We start from the raw sequence: 13941 nt of genomic DNA, 5'->3' as shown, positions 1-13941 counted from the left end.
CTGGAGAGAAGGAATGGGTGATGTTTTTTGTTGAGACCCTTCTTCAGAGTCTCAACCCAAAACATCATAATTTCCTTCTCTCCAGTGATGCTGCCTGTCCCGCTGAGTTACTCCAGCATTTTGTGTCTCTCTTCGGTTTAAACCAGCATCTGCAGTTCCCTTCCGACCCATTGAGCCTTACTGATGTATAGTTACCAGGTTTGTCTTTGTAGCCCTTCTAAAATGGAAGCACAACATTAACCAGCTGCCAGTTTTCAGGCATTGCACCCATATCTAACAATGATTTACACAGAGGGGTCTAAACCAAGAGGTCAACAATGCCCATATGTAGACAGGTTGAAGGCGAGAGGCGAGAAATTTAATAGGAACCTGAGGGGCAACTTTTTCTCACATGTGGTGAGTATATGGAACAAGCTGCCAGAGGAGGCAGTTACCAGCCTCTGCAGTTTCCTGCAATGATCTAAATTGACTAAACTAGATTTACCACTCAAGGTACAACTTACTGATTGCAGCCTGAATAATTTTGGGTGGTATATCATTTTTAAAAGTTACCAGAGTTTAACAAGGTAATGCATAGAATCAACAGACCATGCCCATACCTGAACTCGTGCTTCTGTGAGCTTGGCTCTCTGCGCCAGTTCCTCCCGAGTGTAGATGTCTGGGTAATGGGTTCTCTCGAATGCTCTCTCCAATTCCTCCAACTGTTCTGCAGTAAATGTGGTGCGACTTCGCCGCTGTTTCCGTTTCAAAGGCAGGTCTGGTTCCGAGTCAATGTCCGAAGCTTCATCTGAATTATTTGCTGTAGGAAGAGCTTTAAGTCAATGAAGGGCAATGCAGGAGTGAGCAACTGCATCTTCACAGTTAATTCACAGCAGCAATCTCTCCTTGTCTGCATACACCCCTCAAAGATGATTGTATGTGAAAAACAAGACTTAAGCATTTATATCATGCACATTGGAGTATAGAAGCTGGGATGTAATGTTAAAATTGTACAAGGCATTGGTGAGACCAAATCTGGAGTATGGTGTACAATTTTGGTCGCCCAATTATAGGAAGGATGTCAACAAAATAGAGAGAGTACAGAGGAGATTTACTAGAATGTTGCCTGGGTTTCAACAACTAAGTTACAGAGATAGGTTGAATAAGTGAGGTCTTTATTCTCTGGAGCGCAGAAGGTTAAGGGGGGACTTGATAGAGGTCTTTAAAATGATGAGAGGGATAGACAGAGTTGATGTGGACAAGCTTTTCCCTTTGAGAATAGGGAAGATTCAAACAAGAGGACATGACTTCAGAATTAAGGGACAGAAGTTTACGGGTAACATGAGGGGGAACTTCTTTACTCAGAGAGTGGTAGCTGTGTGGAATGAGCTTCCAGTGGAAGTGTTGGAGGCAGGTTCATTGGTATCATTTAAAAATAAATTGGATAGTCATATGGTTGAGAAGGGAATGGAGGGTTATGGTATGAGTGCAAGCAGGTGGGACTAAGGGGAAAAAAAGTTGTTCGGCATGGACTTGTAGGGCCGAGATGGCCTGTTTCCGTGCTGTAATTGTTATATGGTTATATGGTTATTCGACTTTTCCAAGTCCAATGTGCATTCCATACTATTAGCTTATTTTAATTGTGGCCACAGTCATAGTGTTTGAAATCAAGTTACAATTGTGCACAGTAACATCGCAGTATAATCATAATCAGATGATCTGTTTTCACCAATATTGATGAATTCATATGTGATAGGAGTAGAATTTGGCCATTCAGCCCATCAAGTCTACTCCGCCATTCAATCATGGATGCTCTATCTTTCCCTCTCAACCCCATTCTCCTGCTCCCCATAACCCCTGACACCTGTACTAATCAAGAATCTATCAACCCCTTACTTGGCCTCCACAGCCTTCTGTGGCAATGAATTCCATACATTCACCACCCTCTGACTAAAAAAATTCCTCCTCATCGCCTTCCTAAAGGTACGTCCTTTAATTCTGAGGCTATGACTAGTCCTAGACTTTCCCAATAGTGGAAACACCCTCCCCACATCCACGCTATCCAGGCCTTGCGCTATTTGTGCATAAATGTGTAAATATTGATCAAGACAGTGGGAAACTCGCCAGGGAATTTTGTCTCATTCAACTTAAGGGGCCAGACAGAGTCTAGATCAATGTCTATCTCAAAGACAACATCTCCAAAACTGTATCCACCACTCACTGTGATTAAATATTGGCAGTAGGGCTAGACTCTAAGAATTGCCATTTCAAAGACAAAAAACAATATTGCTGAGATTCTATATAGAAACATAGAAACATAGAAAATAGGTACAGGAGTAGGCCATTCAGCCCTTCGAGCCTGCACCACCATTCAATATGATCATGGCTGATCATCCAACTCAGTATCCTGTACCTGCCTTCTCTCCATACCCCCTGATCCCCTTAGCCACAAGGGCCACATCTAACTCCCTCTTAAATATAGCCAATGAACTGGCCTCAACTACCTTCTGTGGAGAATTCCACAGATTCACCACTCTCTGTGTGAAAAATGGTCTTCTCATCTCGGTCCTAAAAGACTACCTTAAACTCCCTACTTGTTCTGTGGCAACATCGGGAACAATCTTCCTTTCCTCCATTAGGAATATATAAGAAAAAATTCTACGAGTGCCGAGTCTATCCAGTCTTTCACATTGACCACACCCAGAAAACTCCAGCATACATTTCCATATGGCAAGAATGTCTTTCCTCAGGGAATATAGAAAAAATACTGGTTCCACACTTGACCAACAGAAAAACATATTTTACTTGGGTGTTGAAAGGTTGGCGTGTTAATAATTTTATTAAATTAAAATAGAAAATTTGCTTTCTGAAAAAAATCTGATTTCCTCAGTTTTCTGTGAACCTGTAAACTATTTAAAATAATCCTGACATGTATGAAGAGAGGCTAAGGATTTCAGCTCCAGCATTGCTATTCAGATAGTTTTATCAATTGCAGTATTGCACAGTTTGTGTATTTCATTCATTGACTTCTTTGACTTGGAGATGTGGAGCTGCAATAATTTTAATGAATAAGAACAAATAAAGGACATCTTCCCAGATTTGATCTTCACTGTGAAAATTGAATTTAATAAAAGAATATTCAGTACAGAACAGGTAATTAACCCTTGCCAGTCTATGTTGTTATTTTTGTTCCACTTGCAGATGTTCTCAATCGTTTTGTTCTAATTCTGTTGAAGTATTGTCTTTCTCCCTCATGCATATTCAACATTTGTTTCAATCTTTAGCAATACGTTCCATATTCTCATGAGTAGGAAGGAACTGCAGATGCTGCTTTACACTGAAGATAGACACAAAAAGCTGGATTCACTCAGCGGGGACAGGCTGCGTCTCTGGAGAAAAGGAATGGGTGACGTTTCGGGTCGAGACCCTTCTTCGGAGTGAGAGTCCATATTCTCATGATACTCCAGGTGAGAAAGCATTTGCTGAATTCTTGAATTGATTTCTTTTCTTAGTAACTATCTTTTCTGGTTAGGCTCGAGCTTCGTTCTTCCTCAAAAGGCAAGGAAATCTTTGTATATTCCATCTAAATTTTGCATAATTTTGAAACTCTTTATTAATTCAACCCTCATCCTACACATTTCAACAACAAACACTAGTTTGCTCATCTTCTCCTGACAAACATAATCTCTCATTTCTGGCATCAGCCCATACATTTTCTATACCCTGTCTACTGAGTCTGGTCTTTTTTAATATAATAGTCAACTAGAATTATGTGCAATAGTCATACTCACCAAGATCTCATTTTTGAACGCTTTCTATTTAGAAGCTAACGCTATTATATGTTTTCTTTCCGACATTAATCTCCAAGGCTATTTCTCGTAATTTCTGCTTCCTGTTCTTTCCCTCCATTTAAATTCTTATTTTCCATGTAAAAGGTGATCTCTTTATTTACCTTTTAAATGTCATTCCTCACACATATCTGTTACGGTGAGAGGGGAAAGATTTAATAGGAATCTGAGGGGCAACTTTTTTTCACAGAGGGTGGTGGTGGGTATGTGGAATAAGCTTCCAGAGGAGGTAGGCGGGGCAGGTACTATCACGAAATTTAAAGAAACATTTAGACAGGTACGTACATGGATAGGAACGAATATGGGCCAAATGCAAGCAAATGGAAGCAGTAGCGACAGGGCATCTTGGTTGGCATGGGCAAGTTGCGCAGTAAGGCCTGTTTCCATGCTGTATGACTCTGTGAATCTATAGACCATCCTTAGCAGGCAAATACTTGTCCAGTGCATAATGCCTTGGATGGAACTGCAGATTCTATTTACGAAGATAGAGACAAAATGCTGGAGTAACTCAGCAGGTCAGGCAGCATCTCTGGCAAAAAGGAATCGGTAACATTTCGGGTCGGAACTGCAGTTAGAGAAGTTGGGCCAGATTTTGAAAGATTCCAATTTTTAATGCTCTCTCTTTAGAAATTAACTCCATTGTATGTGTATGATATTAATCTCCAATGCTACTTTTAGTCATTTCTTCCCCTCCATTTAAATCCTTATTTTCCATGTAAAAGGTGATCTTTATATTTGCCTTATAAATTTAAATCCTCACACACATGTCTGTTCAAATTCACTTCCAAATATAATTCAACGCTATTTTATTAATGTCTGCTAACAGTTTGTGTTCTTCTCATTTATGACCATCTAACCCTTTCTATTTGCTGTCATTTGTAAATTTAGCAATTGTGTTTTTTGCTGACAAATTCTAAATCATGAACCTACTGTAGTGAAACACCAGAGTTGGTCATGTGTTAAACCACCAGTTTCTACTTTCTCTTATTCTAAATAGCTATCTTTTCCCACGACTATTTATTTTATGTCTAGCCTTGTGATGCAGGGTGCAAGGAATTAACTTTTTAAATAGCTCATCACTTCCTTTTACTTCCTGCCCGAAGACTTTATACAACGGTTCAGTTTTATGCACAAACAGTGAGAAAGAGATATCTGGGGTCTTATTCAAATATATTCACGGCGTTCTTAGATGAAGGCAAAATTATTAAACCAGTTTGGAATTACCTTCCCCTTCCATCGTCAAAATAATGGAAACATCACTCCAGACGGGAGGGTTCAGGAAAAAAAAATGGAGGCACTCACAAGTTGCATTAACTCAGCCATGATTGACTCCGCGTTTTTATTATTTTTTGTCTATGTTTCTATGTAGTTTTTGTTATTTTTTGTTGGGGTGTGTGTGTGGGGGGGGGGGGGGTGGGGTGGGAGGGAGGGGGTAACTTTTAAATCTCTCCCTGCACGGGAGACCCAACCTTTTCTTGTCGGGTCTCCGATGTCGTTGGGGCTGCAACGAGGAGCGGCCTCCAACAGGAGAAGACCGGGGACTCTGGTGCCGACGACTCACCTCACTGTCGCGGAGCTGGTCGAGTCCAGAGCGGGTGGGGCAGTGGAGGAGCGCTGCTGCTGCTGCTGCTGCGGCCCGACCTCCGGAGATTCAGAGGCTGCAACTGCGGGTCTGGCGGACTGCGGCACCGGGAGCCCGCGGGTCACTGGAGGGAGACCGCTTTTCAGGGCTCTCGCAACGGCGACTTCTCCCGCCCGAGTTGCGGGGTCGAAGAGCTCCTGGAGCGGGGCCTGACATCACTGCCCCGTGCGGCTTGGAATGGCCGCAGGACTCTGCGAGCACACGCCGGGGGCTCTAACACCAAGACCCGGTGTGCGACCTCGCATCACCCGGCGTGGCTTTAATGGCCGCAGGACAATCGCCATCGCCAGCCGGGGGCTTTGACTTTGACTCTGACATCGGGAAGGGGAGGGGGGAGAGTGCAGTGGAGAGATAAGTTTTTTTGGCCTTCCATCACAGCGGTGTGATGGATGTTTATGTAAATTATGTTGTGTCTTGGGTCTATTAAAATTAAAAAAAAAATTAAAAATAAAAAATAAAAAAAATTAAAAAAAATGGGAGAGCATCCAGATTTTTCAAAGGAATAAAGCAATGGATTCTCATTTCATCAAAATTAATTCCTGGATCTCTTAATAAACCTCACGTTCCTCCCCACAAAATTTACTGTACTCATCATGGTACTGGCATGTACCCAGTGACTCTTCCATGCCGTAAGACATTGTCGGCATAGTAGATCCACATGGATTCTAGTAATATTTGTTCACTATCCAACTCCCAAAGCTATCTTAACTACAACTTTTTTCAGCAGATTTCCTGTAAGGACTATATTCCATTCTCCTGGTTCCATTGCCTTTAATCCGGTGGGCGGCGCGACTCTCGTCAGCAGCGGCCTCTGCAGTCTGTCTGCGGTTTATTATTTTTTGTCTGTGTTTTAATGTAGTTTTTGTTATTTTTTGTTGGGGTGTGTGTGTGGGGGGGGGGGGGGGGGGTGGGAGGGGGGGGGGGACTGGAGACCCGCTGGAAAGCACTGGAGACCCGACCTTTTTTCGTCGGGTTTCCGTTGTCGTGGGGCCGCAACGAGGAGCGGCCTCCAACAGGAAGAAGCCGGGGACTCTGGTGCTACGACTCACCGTCGCCGTCGCGGGGCTGGCCGAGTCCGGAGCGGGTGGAGCGGTGGAGGAGCGCTGCTGCTGCTGCTGCTGCTGCTGCTGCTACCGGAGAGTCGGAGGCTCCAACGGCAGGTCTGTGGACGGTGGCACCGGGAGCCCGCGGGTCCCTGAAGGGAGACCGCTTTTCAGGGCTCTCGCAACGGCGACTTCCCCCGTCCGAGTTGCGGGGTCGAAGAGCTCCTGGAGCGGGGCCTTTACAGCACCACCCCGCGAGGCTTGGAATGGCCTCGGGACTCTGCGAGCGCACGCCGGGGGCTCTAACACCAAGACCCGGTGTGCGACCTCGCATCACCCGCGTGGCTTTAATGGCCGCGGGACAATCGCCATCGCCAGCCGGGGGCTTTGACTTTGACTCTGACATCGTGGGGGGGGAGAGTGCAGTGGAGAGATAAGTGTTTTTGGCCTTCCATCACAATGATGTGATGGATGTTTATGTAAATTATGTTGTGTTGTTGTGTCTTGGGTCTATTTGTTTGTAATGTATGGCTGCAGAAACGGCATTTCGTTTGGACCTCAAGGGGTCCAAATGACAATTAAATGTATTAAAATAAAAAAATAAAAAAATAAATAAAAAAGTATTAAATATTTGTTTGTAATGTATGGCTGCAGAAACGGCATTTCGTTTGGACCTCAAGGGGTCCAAATGACAATTAAATTGAATCTTGAATCTTGAATGATTGAATGTCATAGTAGACCTGATGGGCCGAATGGCCTAATTCTGCTCCTATGACTTGTGAACCTATTAACTGTGGATCCAACTGTTGTACAGAGAATGTAATATGTTAACATAATTTGGGGTATCTGTATAAAGGTACCACTGTATTGTATTTACTTCTAATAAATTATTTTTTTTTTTTTTTTTAAACTGTGGATCCAACATAATAGTATTATTTTAAGCGAAACTTGAGGAAAGTTTATTTTCAATTTACATCTATCCCATGCATTCAATTTCATTCATGCTAAGCGTACCAATAATTTCTAAATGGTTACTGTTTGCATTTAATATATAAGGGAGAAAGAAATACGGGAGAAAGAATTGCAGGCAATTCAGCAGAATGGGTCCTAAATTAATATCCATACGCTTTTCAAGCTGTTTCTCTTCTGCAGCAGGAATCCCCCAGGTTAAAGAGCTTGGCTGGAAATATCATTTGACTCGCCAGCATACCTCTTTGCCTTTAAGTAAACCTATCAGCATTTTTGTATGTCTGATGCTGAAATGCCCTCCACTTTAAATTTGCAATGGTATCTGGGGCCAATTTGTACGAGATCCTCGCATAAGCAAATAACGCACATTAATTTCAGCAACACTAAATTGACCACACTTACTGATTCCTTGGCAGTGTGGATTGTGTGGGATGTGTGGGACTAGGTCAGTCCTCTTTTTGTGCTGACGGGTAATACCATAATCTGCATCTCTGGAGGTGATACATGGACTCCAGAATGTAGATCCTTGCACGGTATTTGTCTAATATACAGGGGAGTAGGGCTTGCTGTTTGGCATATCACATTGTCCTGAGAAATGTCATCATTCCACTGTACACTAGATCTGAGTTCCCAATGATTACCAGACACGTTAGTCCAATGGCATTTGTTTGATCTTGAAAGATCAATCCAAGATGGCAACCCAAGATGGGGCAACCCAAGATGGCAACCCAAGATGGCAACCCAAGACAACCCAAGATGGCAACCCAAGATGGCAACCCAAGATGCGGCAACCCAAGATGGCGACCCAAGATGGCAACCCAAGATGCGGCAACCCAAGATGGCAACCCAAGATGGGGCAACCCAAGATGGCAACCCAAGATGGGGCAACCCAAGATGGGGCAACCCAAGATGGCAACCCAAGATGCGGCAACCCAAGATGGCGACCCAAGATGGCAACCCAAGATGCGGCAACCCAAGATGGCGACCCAAGATGGCAACCCAAGATGGCAACCCAAGATGGCAACCCAAGATGGCAACCCAAGATGGGGCAACCCAAGATGGCAACCCAAGATGGCAACCCAAGATGGGGCAACCCAAGATGGCAACCCAAGATGCGGCAACCCAAGATGGCAACCCAAGATGGGGCAACCCAAGATGGCAACCCAAGATGGGGCAACCCAAGATGGCAACCCAAGATGGCAACCCAAGATGGGGCAACCCAAGATGGCGACCCAAGATGGGGCAACCCAAGATGGCGACCCAAGATGGCAACCCAAGATGGCGACCCAAGATGGCAACCCAAGCAACCACGATGGGCAACCCAAGATGGCAACCCAAGATGGCAACCCAAGATGGCAACCCAAGATGGCAACCCAAGATGGGGCAACCCAAGATGGCAACCCAAGATGGGGCAACCCAAGATGGCAACCCAAGATGGGGCAACCCAAGATGGCAACCCAAGATGGCAACCCAAGATGGGGCAACCCAAGATGGCGACCCAAGATGGCAACCCAAGATGCGGCAACCCAAGATGGCAACCCAAGATGGGGCAACCCAGATGGCAACCCAAGATGGCAACCCCCAAGATGGGGCAACCCAAGATGGCGACCCAAGATGGCAACCCAAGATGGCAACCCAAGATGGCAACCCAAGATGGGGCAACCCAAGATGGCGACCCAAGATGGCAACCCAAGATGCGGCAACCCAAGATGGCAACCCAAGATGGGGCAACCCAAGATGGCAACCCAAGATGGGGCAACCCAAGATGGGCAACCCAAGATGGCGACCCAAGATGGGGCAACCCAAGATGGCAACCCAAGATGGGGCAACCCAAGATGGCAACCCAAGATGGGGCAACCCAAGATGGCGACCCAAGATGGCGACCCAAGATGGCAACCCAAGATGGCAACCCAAGATGGGGCAACCCAAGATGGCAACCCAAGATGGCAACCCAAGATGGCAACCCAAGATGGGGCAACCCAAGATGGCAACCCAAGATGGCAACCCAAGATGGGGCAACCCAAGATGGCAACCCAAGATGGCGCAAAGTCAGGCAACCCATTGAATGTTGGTTTCAGAAGGGGATCTGCCAACGTACATTACAATTGTTCCACTCTTTTAAATCTTCCACAGCAATATTTCTTACACAAATGATGCTATGATATACCTTTTAACCTGTATCTGTACACTGTGGATGGCTTGACTGTAATCAAGTATGATCTTTCCATTAACTGGATAGCATGCAACAAAAGAAGCTTTACACTGTACCTCGGTACATGTGACAATAATAAACTAAACTAAACTAAACTAAACTAAACTAACCTAAACTAACTAAGCTTTGAAAGATAGAAACTTTCATCCTGACCCATTGTATTTAAAAGCTAATGGGAAGATTGCAGAGTCATAGACACCAGGGAGCAGTCTAGGATCTGCATTTAAAAGAGACAGAATTCCAGTTGTCCAATGATGTACCTATTTGGATCTGCATTCTTTTCTGTAGGTAGGATTGTCCTTCTTTACCTCATACCAATTAGTCCCAGAGTCCACAACTCCAAGCCCATTTTACACAAAGGGTGGTGGGTGTATGGAATGAGGTACCAGAGCAGGTAGTTGAGGCTGGGATCATCGCAACGTTTAAGAAACAATTAGGCAGGTACATGGATGGAACAGGTTTGGAGGGATATGGGCAAAACACAAGCAGGTGGGACTAGTGTCGATGGGACATGTTGGTCGGTGTGGGCAAGTTGAGCCGAAGGGCCTGTTTCCATGCTATATCATTCTATGGCTATGATTCTAGAAGCAACATATTATAGAAGCTTGGTAAAAACGAAGGCAGATAAAGGTGCAATAGCTTCTTCCTGTCCTCACAAGATACAATGACATTTCTAGGCATTTCTCTTCAACTTTCACCAGCACTTACCCCCTCCCTGAGCGCAGAATATTTTTGGAAGGAACGTGCTTTTAAATTATTGTACTTACAACCTTAAAACATCAGAAAGCACTTAATAGTCAATGAAGTCCGTGGATGCGGCTGTAATGTTGGGGAACAAAGCTGCCATTTTACACACACACACGATCCCAGAAATAGTCAAGCTTTAAATGATAATCTTGTTTTCCGATGGAGGTTGAGGTTAAGTTGTGGGAAGGCACAGCCCCCTCGATGTCATGCAGATCAGCATAATCATGCATCCTTTAAAGGATCAAACTCACAACATTGTGACTGAGGCTGCGGGATCATGAATGGCGCTATATAAATGCAAGTCTGTTTCCTTTCCCTTTTAGCATGCCATCGCTGGGCAAAGGTTGACACCACACTTTTTCCTACTTTACAATGAATTTCTTTGTACGTTTCTACCAGATCTTTGACTGGGAGACCTACTTTGAAAATGGCTTATAAACCATCCATTATGGCATCTTGAAAGGCAACTCACTCTCCTAGACATTGCCCACTGTACCTGCTGCTGTTTAGCCAACTGATGAAGTCTTCATAATTTGCCTTTTTTTGCCTTTCACAGTCAACCATCTCCACACCGCACCACTCAGAATTACTCGACTTAATTTCAAATGGAAATGCAAATGAATTGAACCCTCCCTTCGGAGAACTTCAAAGGGTGAACGTTTTGCCTCAACACCTCTACGGACAGTCACAACCTGTAAATTTACTCAAGATGTGTGATTTTAATATGGAGCAAAGGTTTCGTTCTCCAGTAGAAGTGTTCAAACAATGAAATTCACTGTATGGGGACAATCGCATAGAAGCATTCACTGTCAGTGAACAAATAGGGGGACATTCATTGGAAGTAGACAAAGAATACATAGGGGCGGCACAGTGATGCAGTGGTAGAGTTGCTACCTTACAGCGCCGGAGAACCAGGTTCGATCCTGACCTTGGGAGCTGTCTGCATGGAGTTTGTATGTCCTCTCTGCATGGGCTTTCTCCGAGTGCTCCAGTTTCCTCTCACACTCTAAAGACATACAGGTTTGTAGGTTAATTGGCTTTGGTAAATGTGTAAAGTGTGCCTGGTGTACGGGGGGGTGATCGCTGGTCGGCGCGGACTCGGTGGGCCAAGGGCCTGTTTCCATGCTGTATCTCTAAAGTCTAAAGCCAAAAAGTCTAATACAGCAGACGGTTTCTCCGTAAATATATAGACCTCACAGTATCCTTGCATGGGCAATAGACAATAGACAATAGGTGCAGGAGTAGGCCATTCGGCCCTTCGAGCCAGCACCGCCATTCAATGTGATCATGGTTGATCATCCCCAATCAGTACCCCGTTCCTGCCTTCTCTCCATACCCCCTGACTCCGCTATTTTTAAGAGCCCCATCTAGCTCTCTCTTGAAAAATGGAGATTCACAGTGAGTAATAACTTTTCTCAAAGGGAGATCCAACATAATTCCATACTTCATTTACAACCTCGCTCTCGACCTTAAGTACATACTTATAATAAATTTCTGCTGCATAAGATGTTCATTTACAGTGAAGTCCCTTCATCAACCACCCCTGACTTGCATAGTGTCAGCTTTCAGTAAGTCTTCTGGCACAGACCGTTTATACACTAGAAGTATTTGTTGTAAATGGACAAGTTGAACAGGGAATTTACTGTAAATTGACAATTCCTGCAGGGGTATTCACTGTAAATAGACACCCAATACAAAGTGAATTCTTTTTGAATGGACACATTATGTAGCGGGGAGATCCACTAATTCAATATGTTATACACGGGGTACACTATGAAAGGCCATTTTATTTTAAGGAGATCGGCAGTAAATGGATACTTTTTTTACAAGGAAGCATCCAGTAAATACTTGAGTTGTGTCGGAGACCACCACAAGCAAACCATTTATACACGGAGATATACTGTAAATAGAGAGTGCTTATATGGAAGATTCCACTTAATAGGATGCTTCATGGAGCAGTGGTTCGTGGCAAATGAGCAGTCACTACAAAGCAAACTCACTACTAAGTACATTCAATGCAGCAGGGGGCTGCGCTGACTCTACAAAATGTGTCTGTGGGGGATTCATGGCCAATGATCACTCTAAATTCAAAGTAAACTGATGCTGTACACAGAGGTTCACTGTAAACAGCTGCTTCTGTGCAGGAAAGGTCGTTGTATAGCAATACTTAATACAGCAGGGACTCACCCTGTAAATGAGCACTTATGTAAATTGACACTTATTGGAGGCTGATTGAATCTGAATCACAGTTAATACCGGGAGATTCAGTATAATTAGAAGCTGCAGGTTAATTAACGACTTTCATCAACATCAGCGACTGAAAATCTTCCTTTCCTGATCTTAAAATGCTCCAACTCTGCATTCCACTCAGATTAATCTACGTTCATTTTTTCTATTTATATCATCCACGTTAATAACAATTAGTTCAGTCATTTCACCTTGGCACTCATACACCTTGTAATTCCCCGCATCGAATACTATCTTTGCACCCGGAGCATTCAAAGATTTTTGTAGGAAGGAACTGCAGATGGTGGTTTAAACTGAAGATAGACACAAAAAGCTAGAGTAGCTCAGCAGGACAGGCAGCATCTCTGGAGAAAAGGAATAGGTGACGTTTCGGGTCGAGACCCTTAGTTTGCAGCGATCAAAATTCAGAATCTAAATTTTTTAAATGTACATAATCCCACTCAGCGACTAACGTTAACTCTAGCGTTAACCAAGAAATACAGCTTTTACCCACTGTTAAAGTTCTAAAAAATTGGGAAAAGTCTGAAGAAGGGTCTCAACCTGAAACGTCACCTATTCCTATTCTCCAGAGATGCTGACCTGCTGAGTTGCTCCAGTTTTTGTATCTATCTTCAGTTTAAACCAGCATCTGCAGTTCCTTCCTACACTAAAAAATTGTATCTTTGGTTGTTCTAACAAATTGTTTCAATGGATCCAAAGATTCAGGCAGGTACAGGATACTGAGTTGGATGATCAGCCATGGTCATATTGAATGGCGGTGCAGGCTCGAAGGGCCGAATGGCCTACTCCTGCACCTATTTTCTATGTTTCTATGTTTCTTCGTTACAATTTAGTGAATCCAATAATAAGGTTGAGTTCAAACCAGTGAACATTCAGATTAATTTGAATTACTGATTTAATATCTGAGGGGCATATTCCTCTGTTATGTTATGGCCCTGTCTTTATATTAATTGTTTATGTAACAATGTGGTTAAACCCTTTGTGGGCATATACTGATGTACAGCCCATATATCTCAGTGTTTAAAATCTATTCTGGGTTTTTGTTGAGAGGAGTTATTAGCAATGTGATTAAACCATTTTAATGGCACACAGGCCACACAAGTAAGTTGTTTCCTCTAATAAATTGTTTCAGGATCCATGGAGGCTCATTAACAACCAGGATCCTTTGAGGTAAGACTCAATGTAGACAAAAACCAACATTCTTGGCTTTGATTCTGTTTCCAGTAGTCTAATCGGTTTAACACTTCTTTAATT

At 43.8% G+C, this 13941-nt stretch overlaps 1 protein-coding gene across 2 annotated transcripts in view; it reads right to left on the bottom strand.

The window, feature by feature from the left end:
• pax3b (paired box 3b) overlaps positions 1-13941 on the bottom strand; it is a 108605-nt gene that overhangs the window by 51846 nt on the left and 42818 nt on the right. For both annotated transcript variants that reach the window (XM_055646412.1, XM_055646413.1), the window contains exon 5: positions 600-799. In XM_055646412.1, the coding sequence (XP_055502387.1) occupies positions 600-799 (200 nt within the window). The remainder of the gene's footprint in view (positions 1-599; positions 800-13941) is intronic.

Source organism: Leucoraja erinacea, chromosome 14 (genome assembly GCF_028641065.1).
Source record: "Leucoraja erinacea ecotype New England chromosome 14, Leri_hhj_1, whole genome shotgun sequence".
Taxonomy (NCBI): domain Eukaryota; kingdom Metazoa; phylum Chordata; class Chondrichthyes; order Rajiformes; family Rajidae; genus Leucoraja; species Leucoraja erinaceus.
This window is presented reverse-complemented; position numbering and strand designations above follow the sequence as displayed.